This window comes from Protopterus annectens, chromosome 3.part0, assembly GCF_019279795.1.
Source record: "Protopterus annectens isolate FY-2018-M chromosome 3.part0, PAN1.0, whole genome shotgun sequence".
NCBI classification, from domain to species: Eukaryota; Metazoa; Chordata; order Ceratodontiformes; family Protopteridae; genus Protopterus; species Protopterus annectens.
The window spans coordinates 165,577,515-165,596,972 of NC_056731.1; the positions used below are offsets into that span (position 1 = coordinate 165,577,515).

The window sequence follows — 19,458 nt, forward strand, 5'->3', positions numbered from 1 at the left end:
CATACAAATGTTTCAAGTTCTGTAATCCCTTCCCTTTTTGGGGCCAAAGTGGCAAAGCTTTTCAAAACAAGGGGCAGAGTTGTCCATGGGTGCATTCAGAAGTTTAGCCCTGATATCAGGTAGGGATTGGAGTCTCAGCCAAAATATCTTCTCAGCATTGAGGCAGAGGCTGCAGATCTGGTTGAAGCCTCTGCAGCATCATAACTGCATCTAATAGTGTGTTTTTGTCATGAGAGGACAAGGAGATTAGGTTTGAGCCTTAGAAGGCGGGTCTGGGAGATCAGCCAAAAGTTTGGAGACCAGAGTGAAAATGGCCAGGGCATATTTAGATATGCTAGTCTGGTAGTTAACAGCCCTAAAAGGCAAGATTGGCAGGGGTGTAAACTTTTTTGCCAATGTATTCCACAGTCTTACTGTCATATCAGTGGGAAGGACAGAGGTGGAAGGGAGTAATCTGGATGGCTTATCTGCATCAACTTGGCCCCTTCTGCGACCTCATAAAAGCTGTCAAGCCTTCTAAGAGCTGGTGGTTGTGATTCAGGGTTTTTGGAAGCTGTAGAGAAGGCGTCCAAAAAGAATGGAGGAATGGCAGAAGGTGAAGGGGTGTCCATTTGTAAGAGTTCATAGCATCACTTTTGAACCTCAAACATTTCAGTGGAACAACATTTGAAAAACTCCCAATCGAGAGATGGTTTCACCAAAGGTGAGGTCTTCTCCTGGGGAGTCTGCCCCAGCAGAGTTTCTCACGGAAGGCATTTAAGAGGCATATGAAAGGTAGCCCGCTTAAGACGAATCTCAAGAAATTTCAGTTTCAAGGGAAGAGGATCTTCAGTCTGAGGCCTAGAACTGATAAACTGGAGAGGCAGCTGGAGGGAAGGCCAGCACTGAAGGCCTAAAGGCCATGAAGATATTAAATAAGTTCAGAGAAAGCTTGTCAATCAGGCAGGCTTACAGAAAGAAGAGACATGCTTTGTCTTTTGTTTCCTTTTTAAGGAAGAGACAGGCCTGGAGGACATAGGGCCTATGGAGGTCCTAGATTTCAGACTGAGTCACGACAGAGGAATGGCCAGTCTGGACATCCATTGCAAGCCAAGGTTCCCCCTCATAATCAGCACCCATCTGCAAAACCTCCACAGACATGCTTTCAGCCCTAGGTTCTGCAACCTCCAGTATAGTACCCACTATACTTAAATAGGCTGGGTATGCACGTTTCTACAGGTGAACGTTGGATCGAGTTAGTGCAGCATTTTCTGGTAGCTCAAAGGTTTGACCAGACAGCCCTTCCAGACATTTAAGACACTTTTGCTAGATAAATGTTTAGGGCATGCAAATGGCTGGGTAGCGTCTTAGGAACGAACAGCTGACAAAATTGCTCAGGTTTTGTGGTCATGGTTAGGCCCTAGGCAGAAAAGGCAGAGATTATGGGTGTGCTTATGGGGAATTTAACGTCCGCATCTACACTTTCCTTCCCTGGATGACATCAACCTGAGCATGTTTAGTGTTTCACTGTTGCAATCACACCTGTGGGAGGATTCCCAAAGCTGGGGAAAAGGGTGGAAGAATAGGTAGAGTCCTAGATATGGGTCAGGAGGCCTTGCAGAATTGCAGAGGCAAACCTTGCCCTACACCTGGAAGAGAGGTTGGTGGGAATGCTTTGTAAAGGTATGAACAGAGGTCCAGGTGGCCGCTTTCAAGATGTCCCTGGTAGGTACTCCTCTGAGGAAGGCAGTGGAAGTGGAGGGTGTCCTAGTGGAGTGGGTATGAACAGACTTAAGGATGGGTTTCCCATGTAGTCTTTAGTAAAAATGGATACAGTGTGAATTCCATTAGGAAATGTTTTGGAGATGGGCTTCGCCTCTGCCCCTGGGGCAAAGCTTACATGAAGCTGGTCTGTTTTTCTGAATGGCTTAGTACTGTCCAGATAGTATCGAAGTTGTCTGTGCACATCTAGTGTGTGTAGAATTTTTCCCCCCTTGTTTTGAGTTGGGAAAGTGGGAAGGTGTATGGCCTGGTTAAGGATCACATCAGATACCACACCTTGGGCATAAAGGAGGGCTTCGTCCTCAGGGAGATTCTGCCTGCATGGAAAATTACGAAAGGCTCGACAGCCAGAACAGCTTGAAGTTCCAAGACCCTTCTGGCTGAGAAGATAGCTAGTAGGAAAGCAGTCTTCCAAGAGAGGTCTTTCAATTCTGTTGGAAGTGGCAGGTTCAAAAGGAGGGAAGGTTAGTTCATCTAACATAATTCAGGTCCCAGGGTGGCGGAGGCCTTCTGGAAGGCCTGATATTAGAAGCCCCTCTGAGGAATTGCTTAAAGGATGAGAGAAGGAGGATGGGTCTGAATCATAATGGGCAGAGATGACCAAGGCATGGATTTTTAATAGAGGAAAAATGCCACTATTGAGCAACTTTGCTAGGCAATCCAGGATGAGAGGAATGGAAGGTTGGGAGGTACTGCCCCCTTTTGTTTCCAGGAGCAGAATCTTTTCCATTTTCCTGCATATGATTTTCTTGTGCTGGACCTTCTGGCCTCTGATGTCCAGGACCTGTTAAACAAGGACCACTTGCTAGTTTTTAGTGTATAAGCCATGCTGAAAGTTTGAAAGTCTGTAGGTCTGGGTGCAATAACTTCCCCATCTCCTGGGTTAAGAGGTCTGACATCAGGGGAAGCAGCTTTGGGGGTTGTAAGGTCAGACTGTGCAATAAGGGGCACCAATGCCTGGGCCAATGTGGAGCAATGAGTCTGGCCTTGGTCTTCTCTCTTATTTTGACCTTGGGAATAAGGGGCAGAGGAGGGTATGCGTACACAAAGCGGGAGCGCCAGGAGAAGGTCAAGGCATCCACTTTCCATGCTAGGTGGTGATACTCCCTGTCAAAAAACTTGTGCAGCTGGTGGTTGAAGTGCGAGGCAATTCTGGGGTCCTCCACGTCTGGGTGATTTGCAGAAAGATCTCTGTGGAGCTGCCATTCGTGGGTCCAGTAAGTTTCTGCTTAGGTGGTCTGCCAGTGTGTTGTTGATCCCTGGTAAGTATTAGGCAATTAGGTGTAGCCTCATGGAGGTGGCTGTAAGCCAGAGACTCGTGGCTAACCTGCACAAGGGGTAAAAATTGGGTTCCCCCTGCTTGTTGATATACCACATTACTCTGGTGTCTGTTTTTATGAGGAGGACCCCTGGCCTGAGATGGGGTTAGAAGGAAGTCAGACTTTTGCACTGCCATTATTTCTTTCTGGTTGATGTGTAAGTGAAGTCATTGGGCATTCCAAAGGCCTTGTGTACACCTGCCTGCTAGGTGAGCGCCCCAAGCAATGTCTGAGGCATCTGTTGTCTGCCCAGAAGGGCGGAGGATAAAGGGACGATCCTTGTTCATGGCATATGCCTCTGCCCACCAGAGAAATTCAGCCCTTATACAAGGGATCAGAGGGAGAGTGGCCTCTAAGGACTGAGTGCTGACACCAAGGGTTCAAGTACCACTGAAGTTTTCTCGTGTGAAGCCTAGCGAGAGGGATGGGAAAGATGCAAGATGCCATGTATCCCAGGGCTTGCAGAAACTTACCCACAGTGAGGTGACTTCTGGAAACCAACTGGGTGAAGTAGGGAGGCAGGAAGCTCTGCTTTTCTGGGGATAGGAAGGCCGTTTGGGTTGTGTCTAGCACAGCTCCCAGGAAAACAGTTTTTCTGGTGGGGTTTTGCTTTGATTTTTTTTTCGTTGGTGAACCCTAGGGAAGTTGGGAGTGATTTGACAAAGGTGGTCCTGGAGCAACTTTTCTTTGCACTGAATGAGGCAGTCATCAAAGTAAGGGTAAATCTGTACATTTCTCTGTCTGCAGAACGCTATAGCCAGGGCCAAGCATTTGGTGAAAATGCTGAGCAGTAGATAAGCCAAATGGCAGTGCAGAGAACTGAAAGTGTTGACCGCTTGCTCTGAAGCGCAAGAATTCTCTGCACGATTCCCTGATGGGGATGTGAAGGTAGGCATCTTTTAGGTCCGTCATAAGCCAGGCATTTTGTGAGCGCAGGCAGGAGCTGCTGCAAGGTTATCATTTTGAATCTGGGGACCACCAAGGAGGTGTTCAGTTTGGATAGATCCAGGATGGGGCTCCAAGTGCCCTCTTTTCTGGGAACAAGGAATAGCCTGGAGTAAAAACCATTCTTATTTGATCTGAAGTGACAGGTTCTACTGCCCCCTGGGATATTAGAGTTTGGACCCATTTCAATGCCTCTGCCCACTGGTTTGGGGTGAGGTCTGGGTACCCTCTTGGAATAGGGAGTTCGCTGAAGGAGCATCTGTATCCCTGAGAAATGATTTTTAAGACCCACTGGTCCTTAAAGAAAGTGAGCCTTCTTCCTAATTTTTGATGGGCAAAAGGAGTGAGCCTTCTTCCTAATTTTTGATGGGCAAAAGGAGGGAGAGTCATTTTGAGTGCTTGCCATAGAAGCTTGGCTTAGAACTCCCTGCCTTAGAGACTGAAGTGGTCCATTGTTTGCTTCTTTGCTGGCCCTGGGATAGGGGGCCTGGATAGATTGCACCTGTGGGGCTTACCTAGGCCCTGTCTGCTAGGTGCAGGGAAGGCCCAGTTCTTAGAGGAAAGTTCCTGCTGAATCTGGGAGGTTGAAATTGAAAGAAATCTTACTGTTTGCATAGGTTTTGCTTTGTCTTCCATCTTTTTACACACCTTCTGTTTTTTTCCCCCAAAACAGGCATTCTTTATCTAGAAGTGCATCAAGTTTAAACTTAACATGATCAGGGAGAGGTTGTTCCCTCAGCCATGCATGTCTTCTAATAACAGATCCTGTCATTGGTGCACTGCTAGTGGCTTCCAGGGCATCCTATCCACATTGTAATGAGTGTTTGGCCCACTTGACAGTGTAGTAATTTTGCCAGCTCTTGAGTTGGCACCATCAGGAGAAGTAGCAATCTTGTTTCAATTGTTCCCAAGTGTGTTGCTGATATTTTAACATATGGAACTGAAGAGTGCTCTGATAGCTAAGGTTGCAAAGGTGTATACTTACCCCATCTGTCCAGAGCTCTGGAGTCTATCAAAAGGAAAAAGATTCTTGGCAGAACTAGTCTTAGCTCCTTTGGGTCTCTGTGTAATGACCTCAGGGTCTGCAGCAGGATTCCTGTACAGGTATTTCTGAGAATCAGTTTCTCTGCAGTAGTGTCAGGTTTGGTTGGAGCAGGAGGCACGGTATCAGTGGCTAAGCTGGATTCATGGAAAACATCCACTACTTCCAAACTACACGGGATGGCCAGGGGTTTGTGGTGTGGCAGGTCCAGAAACTTTGACTGTGGGAAGTGTTGAGATTCCCACTAAAAATGTCCCCCACAGGAGTGAAGAGTTTCCCCAAAAAAGGTCCTCTGGAGGGGAGCCAGAAGGGATGGATTCTTCTGCGTCTGAATCCTCAAACAGTTGAGAGATGTTGCTCCTCTTCAAAAACAGAATAATCAGATTCCTCAGACTCTTGGTCTGACAATTTCTGGAAAAGTATGCCTTTTCTTTTTTGGAGTCCCCCCCGCGAGTACCTCAGGTAAGGGAGGCGAAATCCTCTGCCATTTTAAGCATTTGAGCTTGGGGTGGGGGAGCAGTAGCAAGATGTTGGCTAGAAGCAAATTTCCTAGGAGTGGCCTGGCTTCTAGGCCTGAGAGAATCCGTCAATCTCTGAAAAGCGGTAGTCGGATGTGAAGACGTCAGTTTCGGTCTAGAATGAGTAGTGTGAAAGGCCTCCTTGGAAGCTGATGCCTGCGTCACTGCTCCAAAACCAACCGAAGCAGCCAGCCAAAGGCTTGGAAGACAAAGTGGATTTCTGCAGCATACCAGATTCCAAAAAGGAATTGGCAGAAGGATGCGTATAAAGTAAAATCGGGCATCAGGGGCTGCAAAAGCGCTTCAATGAATTCTGGAGAGCTGACTTGCTTAGCGGTGTTGTCAGAAAGTTTAGCTTTGTGTGGCGCCTCTCTCCAGCTCTACATTTTTTTGGAATGTCTTCAGATTGTTGGCTGATGGATGCCATATCCAAATTCTCTGCTGAAATTCAACTTCTGGTAGCGACCAACCGGCACTTGTGTGAACTGCTTCTTCTACAGGCTCCATGGCATGAAAGACTGATGTAATGATGTTGGTTGCTTTTGTTTATATAGCACTGACTACCTGAATTCAGACTACAGGCGACAGCAGCTGGAGCACAAAAACACTGACTCTGGTATTCGGGCTGACAGAGGGCTACCACAGCAGGGATAACCCACAGGTGATGACTGCAACAGTGAAACACTAAGAACATAAAGACTTCCTCAAAAGTGCAATTATCTGAAAAATTTACTGGAAGACAGCCAACAGCTTGGCGAGCAGACTGACATTTGAAAGTGGTGTTTGGACTAGCAGCAGGGAAGTTCTTTAGTAGGTGCATGCATACATCACTTATGCCCGATGTAAGACAGCAGCCCATGTGCAACGTATCACTCATCCTATAGTAGCAAGACTTTTGTACACTGGCTGACATTGGGTCACCTACGACGGCAAACTCCCTCATGTTAAGAATACTGCAACATATGAATAGAAGGGCATCGCGTGAATCTTGAGTGATCTGCAACCAAATTCAAAAGGACAGGAAAAGACAGAGGAATGTGACTGAAGAGCAAGGATAGTGAGACAGCATCTGACTTGTCTGGAAAAGGAGGCTTCTGAGCTGAAAGGGTTTGGTTAGACTTAGCATGAGAAGCCCTTCTACCACCCCTCTTGCCTCTGGGGTGGGAGTGCAAAACTGTATGGACAAATGCAAGCTTGTTAGGTTAATTTCCATGAAACTTTGGGACAGGTTAAACAAATGTTTCAGATCATATAAAGCTTTACCTTTTTTCTGGAATGACTTACAACTCAGCAGCACCACCAAAAAGAGGTTCACTGTCAAGAGGAGCATCCATCAACTTAGCCTTAACATTATCAGGCAAAGGTCAACACTGAAGCCAGGAATACCTCGTCAACACAGAACCAAAGGCAGCAGCCCTAGATGAGCATTCAGCTACATTTAATGGAATGGTGAGCAACATGAGAATACATTCCCAATGAATGAAAAGTTGAAGTCCTTCTCAAAGTCAGGAAGATTTGAAATAACCTGAAAGGCCTGAGAGAACTAAAATAACTGGTCACAGGGGTCTGACAGTTTACAGTTCTAAAAGGAAAGGGTGGCAGAAGTATACACTTTCTTACTCAACCTCTCCATCTTTATGCTGTCCCTTGTCTGAGAAGCAACTTTGTAGAAGGTAAAAGTTTAAAGGGCTTGTCAGAGGCAACAGCCATGGCAGCAGAAGGACACAAAGAAACTTGCCATCTTAAGGCACCTCAAATCTCATGAGGCTTTTTAGGAGCAAGGGGCAGGGAATCAATGGAAAAAGCAGCCTACAAGGCAATAAGAACCGGATGGACACAGCAGAGAGCCGAGGAGACATTTGCAGAAGCTCATAGCACATCCTCTGAACACAAGCCTTGAGCACAACCCCACAAACTCCATCACACCAGAAATTGAGACAGCAAAATTAATCTCAAAAGGAGATTCACAGCAAAGACTCCTCATCCTCAGTCATAATATCTAAGAGAACAAAGCAAAAACGACCAGCCAGTGATTCCACCAATTTACTGAAAACTCACACAGCTCTAATGTCTCGGCTCTTCACAAGTATTGAATTAAGAATACAGAGAGAATCTTTAGTCAAAAACTTTTTTTTTTTTTGACTAAAGGACATAAACACTGATACTTTAATTTTTTCCAAAACAGTGCCCTGTAAACCTACATTATTACTATTATGAAAGCGTTCAAAATTAACAGCTAGAGAGCTTTCTTGTTTTTTATTATTTATATCTCTTACATGCTCTAACAATCTAACCTTAAAGGCCCTTTTAGTTTGTCCAATATTATACAAATTGCACGGACATTGAAGTGCATATACAACTCCTCCTGTGTTTACATGTAAAAGTGCAGCACATATTAAATGGAATATTAATATAATCACATTTATTTACTACAAACTTACAAGCCTTGCATTTTTTACAACCTGAAGTACCCAATGTAGGCGTATTAAAGTTTATTTTAACATCTGGAAGACTGAACTTTCCATTGACAATAAAACTATGTATATTTCTACCTCTTCTATAAGAAATGCCTAATTTAGCATTCAACCAAAACTACACATTTTTCAAAAATTCCAAAAATATTTGACCACCTGAGAAATTTTAAAACTAAAACACCCAAATGTAGAAACAAAATATATAGATTGCAAGGATTCTCCACAAACCATTTTATATGGAGCCATATTATATACATTACATTGTGTATTTACACACAAGCCAGAACATAACCTCTTCCAGCTATTCTCTATTAAACTCCTACCATAACCCCCATTTTCAAACATAACCACTGTTACTTGTATTTCTTTTCGTAAATCTCCAATATTACATAACCTGGATACCCTTAACATCTCACCATAAGGTAATGCTTCCAGGTTATGTACAAGATGACAACTATCCCCATGTACAAAATGTGTTGCTTGATCAAATTTTCTATGGACTTTAGTGTGTAAAGTAATACCATCTATTATTCTTAATTCTACATCTAAAAAAGGAATACTTCTTCCGATTGTAAGTCCATCAAATTTTAAAAGAAATATATTGGAAAGCAAAGATTGAACAAATTGTTCAACTAAGTCACCCCCTGTACAATAAAAATCAAATAGTCTATATAACGGAAATTTTTAACATACAACAAAAAATGAACTACTATAAATATATTCCAATTCAAAAGTCCCATACTAAGATTAGCATACATGGGGGCAAAGGCAGCCCCCATGGCGGTACCTTGTTTGTCTAAACAGAATATTAAATTCAAAAAAAATATTAGTAAGACAGAAATTAATAAGATCTATAATATATTCTGTAACTGGAGAAGTTCCAAGAAAAAATCTTACTGCTTCTAAGCCAAAAGTATGACTTATGTTGGTATATAAACTCTTGACATCTATTGTAAAGAAATAGGTATCATTGTTCCATTATATATCAGTTCCATTCTATATTACTTATTTTATGTAAAAAATACATATTTAATAAGGAAGTTTAGTTACTACAGGGCACAAATAATAATGTAAAAAGACGGCTATAGCGTAATCATAATCTAAGGGAGACTGAATCTGAAAATAAGTCAGGGATTCATTAGAACCCTCATTTTCATTAGAGACCTGCTTTCTGGACCTCTTAAAAAGACTGGGGGCAGGGCACAACAGAAATCCCCTTTAAGAGGCTTCAGACCCGTAAGGACATTAAACATACCCGAGTGAAATTTTGCCACTAAGGATCTTTGGGAGCAGGAGAAATGTTTTTTTCCTTTGTTTTTTTTAATGGACATCAGCCTTAAATATCATAGGAGGCTTAGATCCCAGATTGCCTCAGTGCAGTTGATACTGCTTCCCTTACCAAAACTTGAGAACACCCCTAGGCTCTTTGGTAATAAAATCAACCACAGTTCAGCCTGTACATCAGAAACATACTTCTGCAAAGCCTAATCCGTACCAGTCCCTGAAGCAGTTGCAGCAGAGTAACCTGACTGGACAGTCCGGCTTTTCACCAGCCTCAAGACATGCGGAGGAGGCAGTACAGAACAACAATCTGACAAAGCTTTCTTCTAGTCTTCATTGACAGCTGACCCTCAGCCAACAACTTAATATGCTGATTTCTAAATAAATCGCTAAAGAAGAGGCGACTACACATCTTAAAATTCTGAAAAACAACACAAGATGTATAGTCGTGAGAAGCACCTATGCTAAGTAAACACTGCTCGCAATAACCTTTACAGAGAATCTGTCTCCCACACTGGCATTTCCTCTTTCTGGATTACATGACACCAACAACCAAATGAGAGAAAAAACAATGGGGCACTGTCTGAAAGCAGCCTGGTAACCAGCAGATGAATGAGCATTCAAACACATGATTGAAGATGGTGCTTGGAATGGCGGCAAACTAGTTCTGAAGTTGGTACATTCAGATGTCACCTTTATGCTCTATGCAGTGCAACTAGTTCTGAGGTTGGTACATCCAGCTGTCACCTTTATGCTCTATGCAGTACAAGGGGACCATACATGTGATGTACGGCATACCAATTACAACATAAAGGCTTTAGTATTCTGGCTGGTCATCGGACTGCCCCTTGGCAGGGTACTCTCCTACTGTAAAGAATACTGCAACACTGATATGGAAGGACATCTTCTGAGGTCGCTCTAGTTGATGCACATGATGCACAATGAAGGGAGCACTGTACTGAATGGTTTGATAAGGCAGAGTACAGTAGGAGGATAACCCCTATGGATCTACATGCTATCCCCTTACAAGTCGCACAACAAAAGAATTTCCTTACTACTGTGACCATCTAGTAGTAAAAGGTTAAGGCAGTCTACACACATACCCAGATCCCTAACCACTGGGTCGACTCTTGGGGCATACCATCAACACAGTAATTAGCTGGGATAGTAAACTACCCAAAGGGTACAATTATGCATTTATTACCATGGCTTATGCACGGTTAGAGATGGGCCTTCTTGAAGAATGCTAGTCAATAACCCTTCCGCTTGTAAACATCCACAAACTTACTCAGCCAAAGATCTTCAGCATTTACTTCCATTTCAGAGAAATGGGTGCCAAAAAAGTAGCAGGCCTTGTACACTGCCCTGGGGGACTCCACTAGTCATTCCCTCTTGGTGGAGGTGGCCTCACCTACTCTGACCTCCTGGGTCCTATAAGCAAGTCAGATGGCTATCCAGTGAGTGATAAAAGGGTTCACACTTCAAACCAGTGAGCTTTGTCTATAATGCCCGAGTAGTGCACTGTATCAAACACTGGCCATATCAAGATAAGCTGTGTACACAATCTTTCCTTCATCCAATGCTTTCGTGACCCTCTCAAAAAGGTCCCCCAGATTTAAATGCCAAGAACTACCTTTAAATACGAACTGTGATGGGTCCAGCATTTGCAGGTTACCCATGTCCTTATTTATCACATCCACGCTCATTCTTTCAATGGCCTTGCATATGAGGCTTGCCAGACATATGGACCTGTAGTTATCTGATCAGTCACTGGACCCCCTTTGTGCAGGGAAATGACTGCAGCCATTTTCCATTCCTTGGGCACAAAACCTGACTGAAGGCTCCAGATGAAAAGTGACTCATGTGGATCAGAGAGATCATGTTTCATACTATTTATTATGCATCCTAGGATGTTATCGGGGTACATCAATGCAGTGTTTTTGGCTTTGGAAAGTGCACTGATGACCTGTTCCCTAGTAATGGCTGGGGGGGATTTTGGTATGAAGCATTTCCTTTGGACCGTCAGGGGGAGAAAATGGAAATGAACCTGTCAGACAAAAGCTTGTCAATGGCCTCTGGTTCAGTGTGGGATGATGCAATTTACAGTAAAGTTCGGCCCACTGTTGCTCACTTCCTCAGAGATAATGGTCAGCCATAAAAAGCTTTGTGGTTGCCCTTTGCCTGAACAGCTATGTTTTCTTCAAATTTAGTCTCTGAAGTATTAACCCTCTTAATTGTCTGTTTAGACTGGTCAGGGAGCTTTTAGTATGCATGACTTTCTTCTTCCTAGGCTTGACCAAGATTTTTATTTCCTTTGTTATGCAACTGATTGATACTGTGATTCCACCTGGGTGCATTCGAGTTTGTCTTTCTTAATACGAGTGGGCACAGCTCTCTACAGATCAATGCATCTGAACAAAGATTATGCAAACAGCTCAGCTTATGTTATAAATCTTACTGGGTTTGGGGGGAGTGCCTGGAATTTAGCCAAGGTGCCACTTGGTATAGACGTTAGCCTTTGAATAGTTCTTAAAGATTTTTGGTTTTGCTGGATCCCCAGATTTAATTTTTACTTCAAGCAATACTACCTTATGGTCAGATCTGACAAGCTAAGACATTACACTGGGTGTTTGTTTGCAGGATGTAGGTATCAAAGTTCAGGAACCACTGGGCTTGTGCATTAGAAGTGGTGTAGAATTCTAAATCAAGAAAGGGTAGTTGAGATCCCCCATTAATATCATATTGGGTTGAAAGCTGAGGGACTCTAGTATATTAATATAGACAGTATGGATTTCCTGGGACATGGAGGGGGACGTATATGTTGCAAGGATATGGTACAAGACCCTGTTAATGGTGAGGTGCACATGTAGGAGTTCTAGTGGGTCATACACATTAACTAGTCTGGATGCAAAGTTAGATTTAATGCGGAGACTCCTCCACATTTAGTGGCCTTCTGTGCAGTAGTTGGTCTAAAGGTATGATAACCTTGCATTGCTAGGGTACTCTCCACAACTGTAAACCATGCCTTGGTTACTATGTAGAGGTCTACACTCTCCAGGATATCAAGATTTGCAAGACTTCCACCATCAAGCAGTACCACCTTTGTACATTCTTACATAGGCTCCATCAAGACAATCTTTAACAGTTTGGCACTGCATAAAAAAGGAACTAAGGGGTTGAAAAAGTCTTTGCCAATATCCGAAAGTCTAAAGGGAATAAGTGCAGATCATCCTTGGCAAAGCAGTTTGGTATGAGCCATGTCATCCCCAGGCTGTCAAATACTGCACCCCCTTGGAATGACACCAGAAGCTAAACCAATTCAAAATCAATTTTCTGTTAGTAAAGTGGCATAATCTGTGGAGAAAATAGTATGCTGCTCAGTGCTGGACTCATACCTGCCTTATGTACAATCAGCAAGCTCGGTCATTTCTCGCTTCATACACTTAAGGGAGGTTTTAACAAATCATTAACACCCACATGACTTATGACAGTCATACCGGTACTTGCAGTTCGATGACCCAAGTGCTTATGTGACTTGACAGATCCTAGCCCTGGAAACACAGCAAACCATGACTCTCCGTACTTAGTCTGGTGAGGGAGACAGTGTGCTTCACTACAGAATCCCCAACAGCCAGAAATTTAACTGCACTAGTTTGCCACAAGGGCTTGGCAGCAGAGGCATTGGATACAGTATTACCTGTAGTTTTGGACAGTTTTAAAAAAAGTGCACACATGACTGCTGAGGACCCTTTTTTGAATATGCTGTGCAGGAGGTCTTAGTGTTTTAGGAAGGTTACCTGTCAAGTGTCTCAGCATAAGTAGTGCAGTAGCTGTGGTGCAATTGTCACTGACCACCTGACCACCTTTACAGGATTAGTTTTGGCTGCATGAGTTTCGCCTCCAGCATTAAAGTGTATTTACACCCCTCAGAACTTTATATTCAAAAGTATACTTGTGTCATTATTCAATATTAACAGATTTTAAAAACATTAAACTAAAAAAAACACATTTAAAATGCATCTTAAATTCTATACAAAGCATTTTTAAAACTGTTACTCTACAAGGGACAGGCAAACTACTGTTTCTTGCAAGGGGGAATATTGCCTTCTCTTGGGCATCCTGGGCTACACCACAAAAGCCACATTCACTACAGCAATATTAGACTAGAAAGTGAGAGATCACCTACAGCTAACTTCCATAGATACGAAACTGTACTGCAGCAGTGATCTTTGAGCACCTTATCTTGCTACAATATCTTGTGAAGTCACTAATTTTACCGAAGTAAAAGGAGTAACATTTTAAAACACAGTCTTGTCAGGGCATTTTTTTTCCAACATCCTTTTTCTGCCACCTCTGCCTGCCAACAACTTACCCCACCCTAAACTGACTGCCTGTTAATTACAAAAAAAATGGCCATATACATTTTTCACAATGCAGTCGACAGGCAGCCACAAGTGGTTTTCACATTTTCTAAATCTACCAGTTTATATACTTTCAAGGCCTGGGATACTTTCTCCTGTGAAACTAAACATTCCTGAATATGCATCATGAAAGCTGCCCCTTAGATGTGGAATTAAAGACCCAAGGACATCAGGTCCATATATTACACATGGATGCACTTCACTCTCATGCAGGTCCTACCACTACAGGAGAACCCCCACCCCCAGGAGGCACAGCCAAGTCGCCCATTCACTCCCATCTTCCCTCATCTCCTCCACTAACTGTTGCTAGTTGATCCCCGGCTGTCTGTATACTACTTGGGGTTTTATTTTTCTGTGCCACAAAGATCACTTGCCACTGACCAAGAGTACTTTTCACTTGTATAATTTGAGATTGCATCAAATGTGTCACCTTTTTCAATTCTTACTCTGCTTCTGTTTTCTCATACAAAAAAAATTACTTACAATATAAGCCTTCCTGTGTCTAACACTGATAAGATGATCAACCATTGAAAATCCATCCCTCCGCAAGTTGCAAATTTCACATTCATATTCTGGCTCTCTATCATCGTCAAAGGAGTATTCAGTAACGCAGTCAGCACCTGCAATTCAACAACATTAATGATTACAAATCACTCCTACTAGATGCTGTTAAATTCCATGCAAGTCAGTTCAAACTACATTTTCCTTTCCAAGGAAATTCTTCCCTTCCGAAGAGTTTGCCCCTCACCTGATACACAGTTTACCTATTCTACATGCTCCACCTACAACCATAAATGTCACTCAAATCTTTATGAATACATATGTAAACCTGCATAACCAAATTGAACAAAGAACCACTTCACTTTTGCAATGTTTAACAGGACACCTTCAAATCGGGAATTGAAAGTCCACAATTTGTCTGCTGCATATTTAAATTCAGTCATTGCCAACATTAGCTTTATAATAACCAGAAAAAGAGGTGGAACAAATCTGCACTTGAGACAATGACCATCATCAAAAGTGGAGGTCGAAGAAATCTGCATTGAAAAGAAATATAAAGCAGTACTACTGCAGAAGGCACACAGCTGACTAACCTACATGTCAAGTGGACGCAAGAGAAAACAGAACAAAGTGAAAGCCCGTATGGGACTTGCTGCACATATTTCTTCCTAAACTTAGCTGCACACATGCATTTAAATGGTGCTGCACATTTTTCTAAAAAACTGTTAAATCTCAAAACTATTGTACAACACTACTGATGCATCAGATGCCCTTAAGACAAAAGCAACGTATACTAACCCAGTTCCAAAGACAAATCTGCTCAGGAGCGTACAATCTGGCTACCTATTCCTACCGCTACTAAATCTGCATTACTTAAACTCATGCTTGGCCAATATTCACAAGCTATGACAAGAGTGCCAAGGGAGACTGCACTCCTTGAGTCTGGTTTAAGTAGCAGTCTGCTTTGTGATCGACGGAACTTTCAACACACTAAATCTGGCAACCCAGATTCAGTTAGCAGTCCAAGCACTCAAGCAGACTAAAGAAAGTGGTAGCACGCAAAAAGTTATGCACCTACCGTAACATTCCATGTTAGTTGTCTTCATCTCGCCTTCTTTGTTGCCTGTTGGGATCAGAGCCGATCCTCTGCTCAGACTCTGCCATCTTCAATAACTAGAGCGCAGTTTACTGGCTTGAAGGCTACCCCTTATCCCATTTGCCTAGCGCTAGCTACCCAGATCTCGTTTGAAATAGCTAACTAGCTACAGCTATATAAAGAACCCCTCCAAACAAAAAGTTGAGCATACTTGTCATATACTAAGTCAGTAGAGGAAACAAACCAGAGAACACTCAGCTAGTGAAATCTAAACTCCTCTCAGTCCAACAGGACAGGGGGATGGACGGGGGGGAAGCGAGATGAAGACAACATGGAACGTTATGGTAGGTACATAACTTCTTTATGTTAAGTTGTCTATCTAGTCTTCATTCCTTGCTTGTTGGGACAGCGTCCCTAGCACCTACGATCCTGGGCGGCTCATTGGAACAGACTCTTCAGAACAGTGGAACCAAAGTTAGCTTAGCTCTACTCCTGGAGACCATATCTAACTTGTAATGAGAAATAAAGGTATGAGGATTTGTTCACGTAGCAGCTGCACAGATAAGAGTCCATGGGCAACCTAGACTGGAAGGCTACAGAGGAGGCCAAAGCCCTAGTAGAATGACCTTTCGGTTTGACAACTGTTTCTTAGTTGATAGATGAAGGTAATAATGTGAGATAACCACCTGGATAAGGTCACTTTGGAAACAGGGAGACCTTGTTTGCCCCTAGCATAGGAAAGGAAAAGGTGGTCCAACTTCCTTATATCCTTTGTTCTATGCAGGTAGAAATGCAATTGTCTGAACACCCACTTGGTGTAATTTGCATTCTGCCTTGTTGGTGTGGTTAGGGAAAAACACAGGGAGATCTATAGATAGGTTTAGATTTTCTGAGCAGACTTAAAAGAAAGAGGAATTAGTCCTCAGAGCAACCCTGTCCTTATGAAAAACTAAGTATGGAGGACGAACACTTAGTGCCTGAAGTTCAGAGATGCGTCTGGCTGAAGTAATAGCTATCAGAAAGTTTTCTGAGATAGAAACTTAAATGGAGCAGGATGCCGCCGGTTCAAAAGGAGGCATAATCAAGGAGGTTAGTACCAAATTATGGTCCCAAGGAGGAGGGGGATCTGTCACTGGGGGCCTAAGGAGAGTGGTCCCTCTGAGAAAAGCTTGACACAGCTTATGAGATATAATGTTTACATTAGACAACCCAATGAAAGTTAGAGATGGCCGCCAATTGAACCCCGATTGTAGCAGCAGAAGCAGACCCAGAATGAAAAAGTTCTGCTAGGAACTCCAAGATTTCATGAACTGGGGCTGAAAAGGGATCAATGTTCCTAGCCTCTGCCCAAGAAAAGGATTTCCATTTGCTAGCATAAGTCTTTCTAGTGACGGACTTGTGAGGAGACAATCTCACAAATGGCCCGGGAAATGCTGGAAAGCCTGGCTAGGGTTGGAAGTGATCAACCAAGCTGTGAGCTCGAGTGTTTGGAGGGACTGATTCAGCTCACCTGATTGATGAATCAGCAGGTCTGGGAATAGGATCCAGAGTCCAGGGCTGCTCGAGAAGGTCACTGTGCAGGAACAGGAACCCGTAGGGGGCAATGAGGATCATTTTGCAACCCAACAAAATAGCTTTCTGTATGAGTTTGGGTACAAGAGGAAACGGAGGGAAGGCATAAAGTCCATGAGGCCAATCGTGGACTAGAGCATCTCTGGAGAGTGACCAGGAAGCAGAAGGGAGAAGAAATTGTTGCATTTGCTGTTGAAGGGGGTGGCGAAAAGATCGCAGCAAAGCTGTCCCCATTTGCGGAAGATCAGATCCACAAGTACCTGATTCAGAGACCACTTGTGAGGCATGAGAATAGCTCTGCTGAGCCTGTCCACTATGAAGTTGGACTTCCCAGGTATGTGCATCGCAATTAGATTTCGTTGGGAGGAGATTGCCCACTGCCAGAGTCTGAGTGCTTCTCGACATAGGGGGTAGGACCTGGTTCCGCCCTGCTTGATGTACCACACACCACTGACATGTTGTCAGTTTGAATTGCAATGGTTCCAGAAGGGAGAGAGTCCTGAAGAGCTTGCAATGCTGGGAAGCACGGCTCTCATTTCTAAGACGTTTATGTGTGTAGATGGTACTCATGAGGCTGTCAAGTGCCTTGGACTGTCCTGCCCTGATAATGCCCCTCCACCCTATCAGGGAGGCATCCATGGTCACTGTGGCAACCGGAGGGGGCTCAATGAATGGTCTGCCCTGAAACACTAGTGGGGAGACCATCCACCAGGAAAGGTTCCTTTTGCATGCGTCTAATCATGATCATGTGAGACATGGGGAGCTGTTGAAAGGACCACTGTGAACAGAAGCCACTGAAGGATTCTCATGAGAAAGCACGCCAGAGGGATCATAAGAACGGCCGCTGCCATGGAACACAGTTTGAAGGACCAACCTGACTTGAACCCTTTTGCACTGCATGAGGATTTGAACTTGCTGGCAAATTCTGGCCATCCTATCTGGTGGTAGCCTTGCGGACCATGCTCCTTGTGTCCAAGTCTGCTGCTATATAGGTAATAGATTGACAGAGCAACAAGGCAGATTTTTCGAAATTTATAGTAATGCCTAGCTGGGAGCAAATTGTGATTGTGCAGTCCCTGGCTTGAAGAAGTTGATGCCTGGCAGTAGCAGTAAGGAGCCAGTCTAGATATTGAAACACCTGGAATCCTCATCGCCTCAAGTGAGCCAAGACCACTGCCATACATTTGAACACCCTGGGGGATGTGGTCAGACCAAAGGGCAGAGCTCTGAGCTGGCAATGACTGGCTCCCAGCAAGAAGCGAAGGAATCTCCTGGAGCGTCTGTCCATTTTGATGCGATAGTACACATCCTGGAGATCTATGGAGCACGTCCAATTGTCCTGACCCAGAAAGGGTAGAATGGACTGTAGCATGACCATCCGAAACTGTTCTCTGAACAGATTTGTTTAGTCTGCTGAGATCTAAAATCGGACTCCAGTCCCCTGTCTTTTTTGGTACCAAAAAACCTTGAGTAAGTTCCGGATCAGTGTTGGTCTGCCAGGATTTCCTGGATGACTCTTTTCTAGCAGTTTTGAAACTTCTACGACTGCTTGGTCCCTCAGATTGGGTGGTACATCTGGAAGGGATTTGCTCGACTGAGGGGGGGTTGAAAGAAGGGAATTCTGTAACCTCTGGATATGACAGTGTACCTATTTGTCTTGCGTTAAGTTCAGCCAGGCTTTTTGGTACAGTGAAAGTCTTCCCCCAACTGCCTCCAGAGGCAGGCAGCCAGGCAACCCTTCAGGGATGCTGAAGGGCTTCTCAGAGAACGATTCTCTGCTGCCCTGGTTCTGTGAACCCCCTCTGCCATGAGGGCGACGTCTGTATCACTCTGCCCCTAGAGAAAAAAATCACTACGTGTCAGGCGAGGATCCCCACGATTTTCGAAACCCCATTTTACCACTCTTCTGACCATTGGGGTATGGTCTGGAAGGAGTGGAAAAACGGACTCCCACGGCAGAGTCAGTCATGCCTTCTTGCTCACAGCTAGTCAGAGTCTCACCTGTGGTAGAGAGAAAGGAACCAAACAGGGTGTTGGTGAATGACACTCTAAAGGGTTCCGCAAAATTACACAGCCGCATCCATGAGTGTCTCCTAAGGGCCACACCTGTACCAGCGGCTCTACTCGCACCATCGGCTGCATAGGAAATAAAACTCATGGAGGAGTTGACTACAGAAATAAGGGTCACCATCTGAGAAGCCACCTTAGCTAGAGTGTCCCTTCAGCTGATGGATCCTGAAGGGCATCTCCGAGCTCAAGGACATCCCTCTGAAGCCGGGTAAAATGGCATAAGTAATTCAGTGACCTCATAGAAAAGGTCGCTGAAGCAAACGTTCGCTTCCTGTATCTATCCATGGTCCTAGACTCCTTGTTAGGAGGATGGACAGACGAAGTTTCCGCTAACCCTTTCTTAGTGGATGCTGCTACCACCGTGGCATCCACAGATCACCTTTGCTAAGGAACTGCTCATCAAGGGGTGCAATGATAAACTTGCCGGGTCTCCTCAGGGTTGGCTCCACTGTATCCGG

General features: G+C 44.1%; 1 protein-coding gene across 1 annotated transcript in view; it reads right to left on the reverse strand.

Moving 5' to 3' along the window:
• LOC122796295 overlaps nt 1-19,458 on the reverse strand; it is a gene marked incomplete in the record, with an annotated part of 1,783,369 nt that overhangs the window by 1,213,387 nt on the left and 550,524 nt on the right. Inside the window, 1 exon segment of the mRNA XM_044064662.1 lies at nt 14,245-14,381. Within this exon segment, the coding sequence (XP_043920597.1) occupies nt 14,245-14,381 (137 nt within the window).